At 37.1% G+C, this 16,192-nt stretch overlaps 1 protein-coding gene across 8 annotated transcripts in view; it reads left to right on the forward strand.

Annotated features, from left to right (window-relative positions):
* The window catches only part of PHACTR2 (phosphatase and actin regulator 2), a 362,779-nt gene that overhangs the window by 265,108 nt on the left and 81,479 nt on the right, over window positions 1-16,192 (forward strand). For all 8 annotated transcript variants that reach the window (XM_072643498.1, XM_072643501.1, XM_072643502.1 and 5 more), the window contains exon 3: window positions 11,860-11,940. In XM_072643498.1, coding sequence (XP_072499599.1) covers window positions 11,860-11,940 — 81 coding nt within the window. The remainder of the gene's footprint in view (window positions 1-11,859; window positions 11,941-16,192) is intronic.

The raw sequence follows: 16,192 nt of genomic DNA on the forward strand, positions 1-16,192 counted from the left end.
AATTGCAAAGAACTGAGGAATGAAAAGAATAAGTGAAAGCAACTGGTCTAGATGTCTTTTTTCTAGGTATTTGTAAGTAGAGAAAGATTAAAGATGAGGATGGGGGATTTAGAGACAATCTGCTAGAAGATATGAGATCAAAAGTACAAATAGAGGGATTGGGCTTTAGTGGAGGAATAGAATACTATTTTTAAAATTATTATTAAATTTATTAATGGATAATATCATTTCTAAATAATTTAGGATGCTCCTTTATTTCCTATATATTTGAGAAAATATTTCTTTTATTATTCTGAGCTTTGGATATTTTTATTTGTCTGACTAAAGCCTGACTTCTTTCTAAAGTTTCTAGCATTTTGAAAGGAAGAATAAATTCATACAGAGGAAGTCAACTCATAAGCAAGAAAGAAATATCATTTTTCACCGAGAACACCATGGAAACCTTCTCATGTGAATCACTAGTGATACTGATTTTGTTGACTATTTTTTTTTTAAGATTTTTCTACCCACTTGAATAAAACAAAAGAGCAAAAAATGTAAGATTTGTTCTCTCCTTTTCTTCCCAAATTTGACAGAAAGGGAAGACAGGAAGGAAAGAAACCTTCCAATGTAAGTGGCGTAACAGAAGGAGATATTTAGTTTTTATTTTGGTGAGGGACAATCTGAGTGTTAAAGTGCTTTGCTTGGTTGGATGCTGATATTCTAATTCCTTTTTCTTCTATAACATACTACCTTCATAGATCCTACATAGATCGATGATCCATAAAACATCATATCAGCTCTCCCTTAGATGTGGTTTAGGAGACTCATGTCAGCAAAAACCATTACTTTATTTCCTTTGTATATCATTTCCCTTTGTTATGTTTTTCTTCATCCTGTGGTGAGAATCCGGTCTTTATCAAAGAGAGTTACATCTTGGAAAATGACTCCTTGGCTTACATATCTTCCTGGTTTATTTCCCACTTGGAATGCAAATTACTCTCAATTCAAGTTGACTTCTTTTATGTACATTGGGAGGAATTTGGGCATCTGGGCTTATAAAACCATTTGCTCCCTGCTTTCTCTTGCCATTTCCCAAACTCAGACCCTCCCTTTTCTGAAGTTGAGTCTCATTAGCTTTCTTTTCTAAATTTATAGTGGTCTCAGTTTGTCTCTCTAAGCAAAGGCATATTTTTCATATGTTTTGTAAGGACCAGGACTATTCCCAGGTTGGAGGGGGAATGTAATACCTGAAATTTATAAAACATAATTCCTGCCCTAGATAAACACATGATCTAGTTGAAAAAAACAAGATGAACACACATGAAATAACTAGAGAATAGGGTTTTTTTTTTCCAGTAAAATTATATTTAAAAAAATATCTTCAGATTTATTTCCCTTCTCTAATACTGTAGGGGTAGGTGTTAAACATTTATGTGGTACTTCATATTCCATAATGGTTTGGGGTTTTAAAAACAGATGAATGTTAAGTGTAAAAAGGGCAACGTTAGTGGCTATAGGTGAGATTGACTTGTTAGTGCCTTCTGATTTCAGATCTGGTATTTGATGTATTGCTCTGGACCTGGTCCTTTCTCTGTGGGGAATCTCTTTTTGCTTGATGCAACATTCTGAGTTCCATTCCTCCTCTTTTGATACTCCATTTCTGCCCTGGAGGGAAAGAATTCTTTAGTTAGCACTTTCAGAGGCATGGGGGATTCTCCACTCCTCAACTGTTTGTTCTTATGAAGCCAGGCAGGAAGAGAGGAATCCATGTAAATAGAAGTTATAGCTTTTTGTTTCATTTTTTAATAGCTATTTGGGTCACCTCTTCCCAGTTGCTGGACAGTGTCCACTGGAGACCTAAAATAATGAGTACCTGGTGACATTTCTCATCCATTTAAAAGGTTATCAGCTGCCAGACCCAAAAGGATGAGATTTCATCAGAAAATTTGGCCAAGGGGTGGTAGTGGGTTTAAAAATAAGAGAACAATTGTGAAAGGACGTGCAAATCAGTGTTAACTTTAGTTTCAGCTGCTAACTATATTAGCTCTTAACCTATTTCACATCTGCTACAGAATGGAAAAAAATAAATCAGCACCAAACAGACCTTCCCTCCCACTCCCAACTTAACAAAATAGAACTATTTCTGTACTAGATTTTCCTTCTTGCTATTTCCCTAAGCCAGCGGAAGTGGGAAAATTACTGTTTATGTAAAGAATTTTTCTACCTTTCATTTCCCATGTTCATGGTAGTTAGATGAACTTCCCTTCAATTTAAATGCAATTTCTGAAACATAAAAGCTGTATCTAGACTGCGTTGTGAGATGCCATTTTAATGCTGATAGACAGCATAGCTCCAAAATAACTGGCTTAGTTTTCTAGTGTTTGAGCTACAGAAGGAGTAATAAATCAAGACTTGAAAAAGATGATGGTCAGCTCAGCATATCTTGACCTTTACATATATATAAAACACCTTCCTGAAAAGGTAAATGTTGAATAAAAAATGTTTAAACAGAATCGCTACTTTTTCTTATCTTACCATCCTATACCTACATTCCTATGGGATAAATTTGAGCAATAATATGTAATTTAAAACTAGACTTAATGATATTAATGTTCATTTCAAGGATATTTTTGCTTTTCTTAATTCACAGTCTGTGTCAGAGGTTCTCAAGCTTTTTTATGTGTCATAAATCCATTGGGTGAACTGGTAAAACCCATGGATCCTTTCGCAGAATAATGTTTTTAACTGATTGACAGAAATGCTAAAATTCATTTATAGATTAATGAAAATAAAGATGTAACTTTTTTCCAATCCAAGTTCAGGCTTTCCCTGAAATTTGTTCTTGGTCCCCAGGTTAAGAACCTGATCTATGTATATTAAATCCCTAAAAGAAAAGTTATCTATCACAGAATGATAGAAACTATCCATATGGTCATTGTATGACCTTTAAATTATTGCAGTTATTAAAATACATATTAAAATATACTTCAATAGATCTACTATCTATTGTTCCATCAGTGGAGACCCCATTTCCCTGATGCAGATAGATCATCATCTTCTCCATGCCAGAGGCAATGGTGTTTGTGAACTGCTCTCCCTTCAAAGCTCTTCTTTTGGTGAAAAGGCTCCTTTAAACTTTGCCAGCCTGATATTCAGATAACAGACTTACAATTCACCCATTGCAGAATACTTGAAGCCCCTTAAGTCAATAGGCACTTCTAAAGCTTGAGCTCCACCAACATAGCCTTGACTTCTTTCAAGTTTCACTTGCATAATACAGAGAAGGACTGGAGGAGGACTTTATTGGAAGACTGAAAGCATAAAACAATAAGCAATTTCGCAGTATGTTCATATTATGCCAGTTTATCGAATGAACAATGCATAGTGCAAAGGTTTGTTGTATTTCAAGCAACCAAAAAACCCAAACTTCTATTCATAGAATTCTATTATAGTGATTATTTTAAGACCGAATGCACAGGATTTTTATAATGATTATTTTCTTATGCTGTTATAATTTTATTCTAGATTTACTCATGCATATATGTACGTGTATCCAGTAGCATGCATGTGATATAACATATCTAGCTATGTGTGTAAAATCACTCCCCAAGTTGATCACGTATATGAAAGGGAAATGGCACTAAGGCAGTCAATGTTCTGGAAGTTAGGTTGATCTACTTAGCAGGAAGCTAGCTGACTCAGTGGACAGAGTGCTGAGCCTGCAGTCAGGAAGACTTGAGTTCAAATTTCATTTCAGATATTTACTAGCTGTGTGATTGTAGGCAAATCACTTAACACTGTTTGCCTCAGTTTCCTCATCTGTAAAATAAACTAGAGAAGGGAACAGCAAACCACTCCAGTATGTTTGCCAAGAAAACCCCAGATGGGGTCATGACTGAAACAACTCAACAACAATAAAAGTCACTAATGCAGTTAGGTATTTTCATCACATATCCACTAAGCAGATAGCTTACTGTATTGGCAATATGAAGACAAGCTATGTGCCCCAGAGGAGTTTATAATCTAAGGTTTAGGATCTGGTGGATGAGTAGCACAGTAGAATGGAGAGAGTTCTAGGACTCTCCCAACCAAGTTTGAGGACTTGGGTTCAAGTTCCACCTCTCTTTTTTACCATGTGACCTTGGGCAGGACATATAACCTCCACTGGCCTCAGTTTCCTCACCTATAAAATGAAGAGGTTGGGCCAGATGGCTTCTGAGGTCCCTTCCAGTTCTTTGTCAAAATGTGCTGATTTTGAAGTTAGAAGACTTGAGATTAACATTTGTTACCTCTGTGACCTTGGGCTAGGCAAGTAACCTCTGCCTTAGTTACTCATCTGAAAAAGGAAAGGGTTTGATGTTGTGGCTTTTAAGCTCCCTTCTAGCTCTAGTCCTGTGATCCTAGGGATGTTTTTAATTGTAATAACAAATGTACATAGAGCTTTTTTGGGGGGGGGGGAAGGTTATTGAGAGGCAACAGGGCATAGTGCTGGCTTTGAAACCAGGGGTGTCCTGCGTCAATTCCTGCCTCTGACGGATACTGGCTATGTGACCCTAGGCAAATGGCTTAAATTCTATTTACCTCAGTTTCCCCATCTGTAAAATGAGAATGATAATGGCCCCTACCTCCCAGTATTGTTGTGAGGATCAAATGAGATAATATTTGTAAAGAGCTTAGCATAGTGCCCAGCATGTAGTATGTACTAGAGAAATGTTCATTACCATTATTATTATTATGTTAGGCAATTCTCTTAAGATCAGAAGTGGCAGAGAAGGTACCCACCTGCATAGGCAAAGATTTCCCTTCATTAATGAAATCTCAGATCTAGTAGCATCCCTTAAGGCTTTTATGGCACTTTGCTAAATGACAAGCTTATAAAGTAAAAGATACAAGTATTATTTACCTTACTTCACAGACAAGGAAAATGAGGCTGATACATTGTCACACTGCTGATCAGTGTTAGAATTGGGTATCAAACCAAGTCTTCCCTTTCCAAGTCCAGGGCCTTTTTTTACTATATGTTGTGTACCATCTGTGGCTTTAGCTGAATTAGGATGGATTCCCAACTGCAGCTTCTCCCAAGGGGCATCAGTGATAGAGTTTATTCTTTCCATCTAGAATATGTCAGGGGAAGGGAGGGGTGCATTTTACAGCTCTGGCAAGATGATTTGGGGTTTTTTTTTTAACTGCTAGCTCACCTTAATTCTAGCATTATTCCAGTTCTCAACTTTTGAGTAGATGAAATTTTTCATTGCACCTAGAGGAGTCAGAGTCCCTATCTTTTTGTGTGCATTTCTCAATGGTCTGCAAGAGCCAGAAAGTAGGAAGGAAGCTGGGGGCAGTCTCATACATAGCTCCTATTGCAATAGATTGTCCTGGTTTCAATGTGAAGGTTTTGTTTGTTGACCTTGTCATTGGGTCTGTTTCACACGAAAGGGTTGGGAGAGGTGGTGTTGAGTTTGCCTACCATGGAAAAACTCAATTCCCTTCTAGAAGAGGGACCCTAATTTCTGCTACTGCTCCTTTTTTTGCAACGTGCCATGCCACCTTTTCTACCCCACCCTGCAGCCCCAGGGATCAAAGTAGCTTTTGTTTCAAACTGTAATTTTGACAAGTTTGTGGATAGCCTTGTTATTCTGCTTGACATATTTTTAATTTCACTTTCTTTTTTTTGTTACATTTTAAGTCTCCCTCTTTCCTTCCCCACCCTGCACTAGAGAAGGGCACCATTTGAGACACACACACACACACACACACACACACACACACACACACAGCCATACTATGCATTCTTCTGTTTCTCAGTTCTTTCTCTGGAGGTGGATAGCATCTTCCTTCATAGGGCTTTTGTAGTTTATATGAATATTTATAATACTCAGAATAGCTTAGTTGTTCACAGTTATTCTTTGAACAATACTGCTGTTACTGTGTCCAATGTTCTCTGTTGTACTCATTTCACTTTTCATTATTTCATACAAGTCTCTCCGTGTTTTTCTAAAATCATCCTGCTCATCATTCCTTACAGCACAGTAGTATTCCATCCCAATCATACGGCACAGCTTGTTTAGCCATTCCCCAGTTGTTTCTAGTTCTTTGCCACCACAAAGAAAGCTGCTATAAATATTTTAGAACATACAGGTTCTTTTCCTTTTTCCCATATCACCTTGGGAAATCAATCTAATAGTGATATTGCTGCGTCAAAGGGTACACATAGTTTTATAATTCCTTGGGCATAATTCTAGATTGCTCTCCAAAATGGTTTGATCAGTTTACAGTTCTGCCAACAGCGTATTAGTGTTCCAGTTTTTCCACATTCTCTCTAACATTTGTCATTTTCCCCTTCTGTCACTTTAGCCAGTATGATAGGTTATTAGATGATATTTTAAAGGTTTTTTTATTTTGCATTATCTAACAGTAGTGATTTAGAGCATTTTTTCATATAACTGTATATAGCTTTGATTTCTTCATCTAAAAACTTCCAGTTCATATTTTTTAGCCATTTATCAATTGGGGAATTACCCATATTCTTATAAATTTGACAAAGTTCTCTATATATTTGAGGTATGAGACCTTTATCCAAGAACCATCTATAAAACATGAGAAACAGATCACTGATTGTTTCTGGGTTGGGAGAGTTGTTAATTTTATATCAGTATTTTGAGATTCTTGAACTGTTTGAAAAATTTTTTTAATTATTATTTGAGTCAGTGGCATTTTTTTTTAGAAGCAATTATCTTAATTGGGGGAATTTCAAAAAATCAATTCCTTGAACTTCTGTTCTGGCATGATTGAGCCACTCTCTTAGTACATTTTCAAAATAAGACAAATTGTTTTCTCAGTTTCTGCAATAGCTTCACAACATGGACCCTGGAGACTCAGATAACATGACATATCTATTTAATTTTCCGCTGTTTGTTCTCTGTTACATTTAATCATTGAACAGTGGTTGGAAGTTAGAGGTTATAAATTCTTTTCCTAAGCCAGATGTAAACAGGAGTGACTAGATGTATAGGCAAAGCAATGTCAATAGACGTTTAAAAGAAGTATGTATCGCTGGCCTTGAGTGCCCTGAAAAAGATCTGGGGCCACACATCCCTGACTGTTTTCCCATTTACAAGATCCTAGAAGGTGCTGTCTTTTCTTCCCAAATACTTGGTATCTATTAATTGCCTAATTACATTCCATAAGTTTCTGTGTACAAAGAGGATTAAGCCATAGAAGAACTTAGAATCCCACCCCTTAGGTGAGGAAACAGTAAAGTCCTACCAGTGATCCACTCATAGAACACAGATTGTAGGCCCTGTTGACAATAAAGTGAAAGAAGTAAGCTCTTTGAGGGCAGGCCCTTTGGGGGTTTTTGTTTGTTTGTCTTTGGCAAAGATAGGTGTTGCAGTAGATAGAGCACTGGGCCTGGAGTCCTAAAGATTTGAGTTCTAATCTGACCTCAGACACTAACAGTGTGACCCTGGGCAAGCCATTTGATTTCTATTTGTCTTAATTTCCTCAATTTTAAAATGGAGATGATAACAGTACCTGTTGTGAGGATAAAATGAGATCATATTTGTAAAGTGCTTGGCATATAGTATGTGCTATGTAAATGTGTGGGGCAGCCAGGTGGCACAGTGGATAGACTACAAGTTCCCCATGCCTGCTCTATCCTAACCTGCAGTCTCTCCACTGTGTGGAGTTGGGAAGACTTGAGTTCAAATCTGCCCTGAGATACTCCCTAGCTGTGTGAGCCCAGCAAATCACTTAACTTTGCCTCAGTTTCCTCATCTGTCAAATGAACTGGAGAAAGAAATGGCAAACCACTCTGGTATCTTTGCCAAGAAAACTCCAAATGGAGTCACAAAGAGTTGGACATGACTGAAACAAATGAACAACAAATATAAATGCATATTCCCTTCTCCTCCTTTCCCTTCCCTTCTTTTCCCTTTCTATGCCCAATACTTGATAAATTGGTCTTTTCTCTGTAAATAGTAGAGACAGATTGTTCCTAATTATTAAATCCTACCTCTTCCCACTAATGCCCTCATCATGGGTGTTCTCAATTCACGTGTAGATAAGCTTCATAAAGATTTTGTATAGATTGGAAAGTAGATATATTCATTGATAATTATTGAGGTTTCCTAGGTCACCTTTCTCATATTAATATTTTGGTCTGAGATTTTTACCTGCCTTTGGTTTCTCCCCCTCTTTTACATATCTTGCAAAACAATCCTGTAGTTCCCAACTGCCTCACCTCTAGCACATTTCTCCTCCATGTATACTTGGTCTGATCCAGATGCTTTTTCTACCTTTGTTCTCTTTGCTACCATTTCTACCTTCTTCATATGCACATCTGAGATTATTTCTAGAATCCAGCTGTGATATTGGCACTACTTGATGTGAAAATGATTTGCCATCAAAAACTTTATTAACCTTTTTTTGATTTTCTTCTCTTTGCTTTATTCCTTCCATTTTTGTCCATAATAGATCAGAAAGATCATAGAATTATCAAGGACCTTTGAAATCAATGATTAGAAAGTAATCATTCTAATTAAATTAGAAATCAGTTGTTTTATAGGTGAGAATTTAAAAATCTGAAGGACAGAGTAAACTTCAAGTGACTTGTGCAGAGTCACACAGATGTTAAGTGTCTGAAGTAGGATTTGCTTGATGAATTAATGAATGATCTAAGTACAACTGAAGAAACTACATTCATGTGATGGAGGAAAGCCTGTCTCCCCTAATAGCCCTGCAGGATGCATGGTTAGCTCCCTCCCAGTCATAAAAACAATTTTAAAAAATTTGGAAGAAAGCCTATGTTAATATCAGCTCTCAAAGGTAGTATGCAGTATTCCTACTTAGAGGTATGGGAGTCAATAGAAACAGGTATTTCTGGTATCTGCCTTTTCTTTAACCAGGATTTGCATAGGGGTCCTATTGTAAGCATTTTGATAAGGTATATGTGTTTCTTTAGGGATCTGGTGCATATCAGAACATGAGGCAATGCTTTAAAGCCTTTCGTTCTCACTTTTCCCCTGGTGTATGTTTTAAGCTTGTCTTTGCTGTTTATTAGTAGTGTTATACTAATTAAAAGTGGGAGAAGATTGGGCAAAGATAGCTTAATGTTGATAAAAACTTAGAAGTTACTGACTGGTGCTATATCTCCGGATCAAGCTTCTAGCAGATTCCACAAGTCTGGATTCAGTCAAAGAGCCACACTTGAGGACCTAGAAGACCATATGTGGCTTTGAGGCCACAGGTTCCCTACCCCTAACAGTCTGTGTTGCCAACAGGTTTTACAGAGCTCATATACCATTCTTTCCCCCAAATGATCAATGCATGTGCTCCACAAATAACCCAGAAACCCATTTAAACAGGAGGCAAATATTTTAAAAGAGGAAGCACAAGATAGAGAAGTGTTTGTAGTCATGTAAGAAGGATGGTGTATTTGCTGGGCTCTGAGCTCTTTGACTCCTGTACATAGTCATCTGCTTTGTATGCAAAAGACCTATCAGCAAAGAGCCCAAACAAATAGCAAATGTTATTTTCCTATCAGTGACTGTTTCCAGGAGGTACAGAGAAGGGGCAAAGCTGTAGTTCTGATTTCTTGCCTGAAAACCCATGCCACTTCAAAGCTCCCAAGTGAGTGTGCAGAGAGGAAAGGGAGTGGGCAGCTTGTGGGGTAACAGGTTTTAGCTGAGATTAAGATAGGATTAAAGCAACAGAAAGCTCAAAACTAAATAAAAATCCTTTGGGGCCTACTTTGGAAAAACTGAAACAAAAAAACCTGGAAGTTTTCCAGGATCTTATATTACTTTTTTAAGGGAAAGAATGGAGGGTTTTTTAGAGGGCCTGAAGCAGAAAGTGGCTTACTGAATGGCCCCAATTCATTCTCCAATTTTAAAGGACGCAAAAATTCTCTTTCAATTTGGGCAAGGGAAAGAAAAGGCATGGCTAGTGTCTTTCTTGTGGATAGGGAAGGGTATGTGCTAATGTGCAGCGGTGCTTCCTAGTCTTCTTTAGTTTAAGGCAGTTGCTTTCAGTTTATAATCACAAGTAGAGATGACCCTGAGCTCAAGAGCTCGATTTGACTTAGAACTTCTAGACACATTTCAGTCATATTCTACAGGACTCTGCATGGCCTTTCCCCATGTGATCTGTGTTAAGCCTGTGCATTTAATGACCTTCTTCGAACAGACAACTAGGGAGGGACCAATGGGAGTTTGGAAAACAATAACCAGATCCCAGCAACTTGGGTGTTATAATTTCCCTTCACTCTTTTGCAGATAAATTATGAACCATGTCCCTTTTCTGGCTCTGGTACATTGGTTGAGGGCTTTCCCCTTTCCCTGGGGTTGGAAAAAACTAATGGGAGCCGTCTAACCAGCAACATCTTTTTCACTTTTTTGTAACATGCTTGTAAAGCAAGGAGCGTGGATGAAAACAACTCAGCTGGCTATTAATGACTAACACTGAAACCTGTATTGTATAGGGGTTATCACTTAAGAAGGTTTTTGCCTGCTGTGTATCCGAGCTTTGATTATCCATGTAAACTGCTGTTATTATCCAGGAGCACTCTTACAAGTGTATTTACTCAGAAGTAAAAGCAATAGAGAAATATAATCATATACATGCCCGTTACAGGTGAGTTTTACAAAAGGCAATCTGAGTCCGCCACATGGTAATCACCAGTTCTAGACAGATTCATGTCAGAACCGCACCTATACATGAGAGACAGTCCCTAAGATAAACATTCAAACAGCTGGTCTCTGACACCTCAGGGACAGAGCAGAGCCCTAAGGAGCACAAATTGTCCCCTGAGTCACTATACTATCTTCTTACTGGGCGTCACCTCAGGAGTATAAGGGCTAAAAATGTTCCCTTGTGATGGATAGAGAGTGATTTCAGAGATCTGTGTCCTAAGGGTGTGTTTGAAGGTAGGGCCCTGGGTGATGGGATTATATTGGAATGTGAAACTCTTGAGATCTAAGACAGGTCCTATAGGGGGTCTCAGGTTCTACAACAGAAGACAAATGGAAATCTAGTTCTTTGCTCTCTCAGGCTATACCTGTGCACCTGCACAAGACAGTTTTGTTGGTCACTACCTCTTACATTCCTGAGTTCCTCCTTAGCTTCTTCTGTCTCAGTCCCAATCATGGTCACACAGGAGTGGAGAGGATGAAGAAAAGCCCCCAGTATCTCTTCATACATGTATAACATATTTGCCGCAAAAACAAGCAGCATTTCTTTTGGAAATATACATTTTCTTCTATAGTGTGGGTTATATTTGGAAACTAGCCTAGGAATTTAATGTAGACAATTTCCATGTGTCACTATGTTTCATGATTGGTCTGGAGCCACATAGAACTATTTACTAAAAAGTATGAGGTGCTAGGAAAACTCCCCCTCATCCAGATTATTAGATGAACTGTCTTCAGGTGAGTATTATTTGTGACTATATATATTTCCAAATTACTTAAAGTTTGGGTTACTGTAAGTGTATTTTACAAAAATATAATCTACCTACTATACACATGTAGTTTGTATTATAAGTCATTACATAAGGAAAAATTTTTAAATGATCATTTGCTTTTGCATCCATAAAAAAAAAAGTAGTAATAATGAATCTGTCCAGATTCTCTTCTAAAAGTCTCTCTAAAACGAAAAGGTCTGATTCCACTCTTGTGACGAGAGAATATTGGACTGGAGCCGTGTCCTCATTCCAGTTCAATCAAATAGACCTCGCTCATTGGATGACAGGAAATAACTACAAGGTTTGAGCTTCTGTGTAAACAGAGGTGCTTTTGGGGACCCGGATCAGTGTGTTTTACATAATTATTGTAACTCATTCATGACTCAATTCTTAACTGTGCTTATTCTTTTTATAAGTGTTAGAAAGGAAGATATCCACAAGACAAAGTAGAGAGGAGCTGATAAGAAGGGGAGTGCTTAAGGAATTGCCTGATCAAGGTGAGGAAATTAACACCATAAATTAAAAATATTGTCGTCCTGAACTCTTTGATGCTTTCTTTCATTTCTGTGACTCTTATGTCTACATTAGCCACAGTTAACAAATTAAACAGGAACTCCATCCATCACTCCATCAGGCAATAAACATTTATTAAGCACCTGCTGTGTGCCAGGTACTGTGCAAAGCACTAGGGATACAAAAAAGAGTACTCTTGCTTCCACCAATCTCACCTGAGCAACCTGGAAGAACAAATGTTGACAAGAGGTATGAAATCCTGACTGAACCAACAGTTGTCATGTTATAGACTAAACTCAAAGATCTGCAAAACTCTCCCTGGAGTGGGAGAGGAACCCATAGGAGATGACATTTTCTTTAATTTCTTCCATCTTCTTCTTGAACCCACTCTAACATTCTGCAGGAAGCAAAGTCAGTGGCTTGGTATATGAGTCTCATTCAGCTCAGTTGTTTCTTCTAGCTGCCAAATAGAGACAGACAGGTAAAGGAGCAATCAATTCCCTTCTGTCCTATTGTACACGCATGTGACCCAAGTTCTCTGTTCCAGACAAACTAATAAAGCATGAACAAGGATGGAAACAAACTTGAACTTCATGGTTAAACAATTTTCTTCTCCTTTGCATTCTAAACTCATTTTCCCAGATCTGTTTTCCCTTGATGCAGTTTTGCTCCATCGAGAGGTCCTTTCCTCTTACCCATTCACTAACATTTGTCATTTTCAAGTACTTTTCTCTGTTTCTTTAGGTAAAGTGCTTCACAGACCTTAAAAGGCTTATGTACATATTAGCTCTAACTATTGCTGTTACTCTAACCAACTCCCTATATTCTTCTCATCAAGAGGGTGCTTCTTCATTAGACAGAAACTAAGATGGAAGTTTAAGGGCAGCTAGATTATGCAGTAGATAGTGCACTGGACTTAGAATCAAGATTCATTTTTATGAGTTCAAATCTGGCCTCAGACACTTCCTACCAGTGTGACCCTGGGCAAGTCACTTAACCCTGTTTGCCTTCCTTCCACATCTGTAAAATAAACTGGAGAAGAAAATAGCAAACTACTCCAGTATCTTTGCCAAGAAAACCACAAAAAGGGTCACAGAGAGTAAGATTTGACTGAAACAACTCAACACCAGTCATGGAGGTGCACAAATATTTTTTATTAAAGAAGGATTATTACATATTTCTAATGTTTCATAATAATAGTATTCCTTCATCTATTAAACACATTCCATCAGAGGTGCTTAAATGGCATTTTTTTCTGAGAAGCCACTTGAACAGAGATGATATTACCTTTCTAAGCTTGTAGTGATTAATAGTCATGGTAATAGAGCTGGAAAGGAAAAGTCAGCTGCTGGTTGTGTACTTTCACGTCTTTTTCAAAAAAGATGACAAGCATATTTTGAATAAGATAATGTTTTCTCAGAATTCTCACATATATACATATATTATTTTTCATTTGAACAAATGCCCTGCCAAGCCTTTTGTTAATAATAGTTATGAATTAATTCATATCATCACTAAGTTCTTAGTACCTTTCAAGCTATGTTTTCTCCCATCACATCCTGCAGCATCAGTCTGTCAGGGGCAAAACAAGCCATCCTGAAATAGTAAGGGTAGGAGGTGTTCCTTTAGCATTAAAAAAAAAAATCATCTTTCAGTAAACTGTATTCAGAGTGACTTTTGTGATCTTTTTGGAGGCGTTGGGAAAGGGGATGTATTTTCAGAGTGCCAATTAAGAATCTATTTTATAATGTCAACTCTGAGCTATTAATTTTATCTGCAGAGTCAAAACATCTTCCCTTCGTGCCTTTTTTTATTTATAAATCTCTAGAAGAAAGACAAAAATTAGAAAATTTACAATTCAAAGAATAGTCATCCTATGTGGGTAAAGATTAGAAAGGTCACCTCTTTGTCTTTTTGTCAGAAGAACATTAGATAAATGGGGAGAGAACTGCCTTTTTTCCAACACAGAATTTTAAAGTATCAGTTTAAAATTGAGCTTAGTATATACCCTTGGCTTTTGTTCTCCCATATCTGTGGTGATGTTTGCTTGATTGAAAAGCCTCTTGGAACAACTCATACTTATTTCCCAGAAAGTTTTCTTTGTTTTCCTTTTCCCTTTTAACTTTTGCCGCTGAATATTAAAACACACAAAAGGAATTTCCACCTAAAAGAAGTCATAAACTGATGTTAGAACTGCCAGAGAAATTGCTGAAGTTTACTTTAAACTTCTTTTCTATGCATATATACTCAGGAACATATATTTTATAAAAGATTACCTCATTCCTCAAGGCTCCCTATGGTGACTGGAACAAGCATCAGCCTTCCAGTTTTCAGCCAAGTGCTTGAGAAAGTAGTTTTCTGTCATCTCTCCAACAATAATTATCTTGAGAGTTTCAATCTGTTTTTAGCTCTAGCCCAGAGACTAGAAACTGTTCTCTGCTTGGTTAACAGCCTCTTCTTTTCAGTTGCGAAGACTCACTCCCTTACCTTGATTTTCTTGACTTTCAGTAGCACTAGATATTATGAGAAAAGTTTGCCCTTCCATAGAGTTTCTGGGATGGGGGTAAAACTTGCTAAACTTGAGCTACCTAGCTTCTGTTTCTTGGTACTTTATCTTGGGGGAAAATTCTTCCACAAACCCTAAAAAGTTTAGTTGTCAATCATCCCCTTCAAAAATATCTAAGGTGGTCTCAGTTTGCTATCTTCAATGCTTTTCGTCCCTATTTAGTCTTAGTTTTTACACTGAGGACGTTTAGGTGTGATTTTTAATCTCTTGAATTAATGTCTCTTAAATACACTTCTCTTCCCTCCCCTTACCCCCACACCATGCATATGTCTAGTAATAGACATACAAGCAAGCTCCATGGAAAAATGAACCTCTTCAAGTGCCATCACTCCATGTATAACCCCTTACTTAAACATTATTTGTGGTGTGATGGTTTAACCTATGCTTTAGACACTTGAGTATAATTTTCAGTTTCTTATGAATACTAATTCTCTTCTAAGATTTGCCCTGTGACACTATCAACTCCTCAGCCAAGCCTCTTACTTTCTTTTACTTGGAATTTCCTTTCCAAATGATTCTTTATCGCCTCCTCAAATTGAAGAATATTTAGAATACAACTTTACATTTTTCTCAACTCCTCATTTTTCTTGTATATGTAAAACTACTTCAATAACTCCTTTATTTCAAGTTCTAACATTGTTTTCTTTTTTTTTTTAAAGGATAAGAATTTAGTTTATATGCTCTTATCATATGCAACAGCTTTTATTTTCTAAGTTAAAAATAAACACTTTGACAAACCCCACTCTTATGTTCCATTGTGGTGTGGAACTGACCCTGGATTCTTAAAAACTGTGCCAACTACACAAAAACTTTGTCAAGTTTGACCAATCTGAAATGATGTTGAATATGAGTGCAGAAATGAAGTCTATACTGTCTGACGAAGAACTGACTACCAGGAGACAGAGAGGTTCTTTACTAGGAAATAATGGAGTTTTGTTTTTCATAGTCTTTAGTCAAGCTTTAGTCTTGGATGGCTCTGTTGTCCTTCTACAGTGACATTGGTAAAGTGACATAAAGGGCAAAAGAAAATACTAAGAATTGCACAGTTTTTTGATCAATGACAAGCATTAAAAATCATTAAAAATTGTATTAAGTCACCTTGATATTTGGTAACTTTAATGCAAGGTAGGCAGAGAGCAGCAAAAATTGTACCGGAAAAGGATGTTTTGGACCAAGAAATTAGAGATCAGAGGCTGATAGGCTACTCAAAAATCTTTCTTATATCAAAATTCTCAAGAAGAGAATCAGTTGATTAAAAGTAAAAATCATACTAAACTTGAAGAAAGGATATTGATTTTGCATGTGATTATAGCAGTTCCAAACCAAATTATTTAAGCATCTAACTGAAAAAAATGGAAAATAATGTAAAATTAAAGAGATTGTCTGTCACTATTTCTTTAAAAAGCTTAATAGATGTAAAACAGTTGCCACAAAAGGAAGCCAGAAGGACCCAGAAACCATGTAAGCCAGCAAATACTTGTTGTTATTATTTTTGCCAAGTAAAGATACACATCAGTTAATAGCAACATCAATTTAGAATGTAAGATGAGGAGGAATGAGGATTGTGAGCAACATAAAATAACAAGTCAGTTAAGGAGAAAATGAACCTATAAGGGTTTGTCATAGGATCCAATTGTCATAGTATTTTGAGGGCATTTTTAGATGACACT

This window comes from Notamacropus eugenii, chromosome 2 (genome assembly GCF_028372415.1).
Source record: "Notamacropus eugenii isolate mMacEug1 chromosome 2, mMacEug1.pri_v2, whole genome shotgun sequence".
NCBI classification, from domain to species: Eukaryota; Metazoa; Chordata; class Mammalia; order Diprotodontia; family Macropodidae; genus Notamacropus; species Notamacropus eugenii.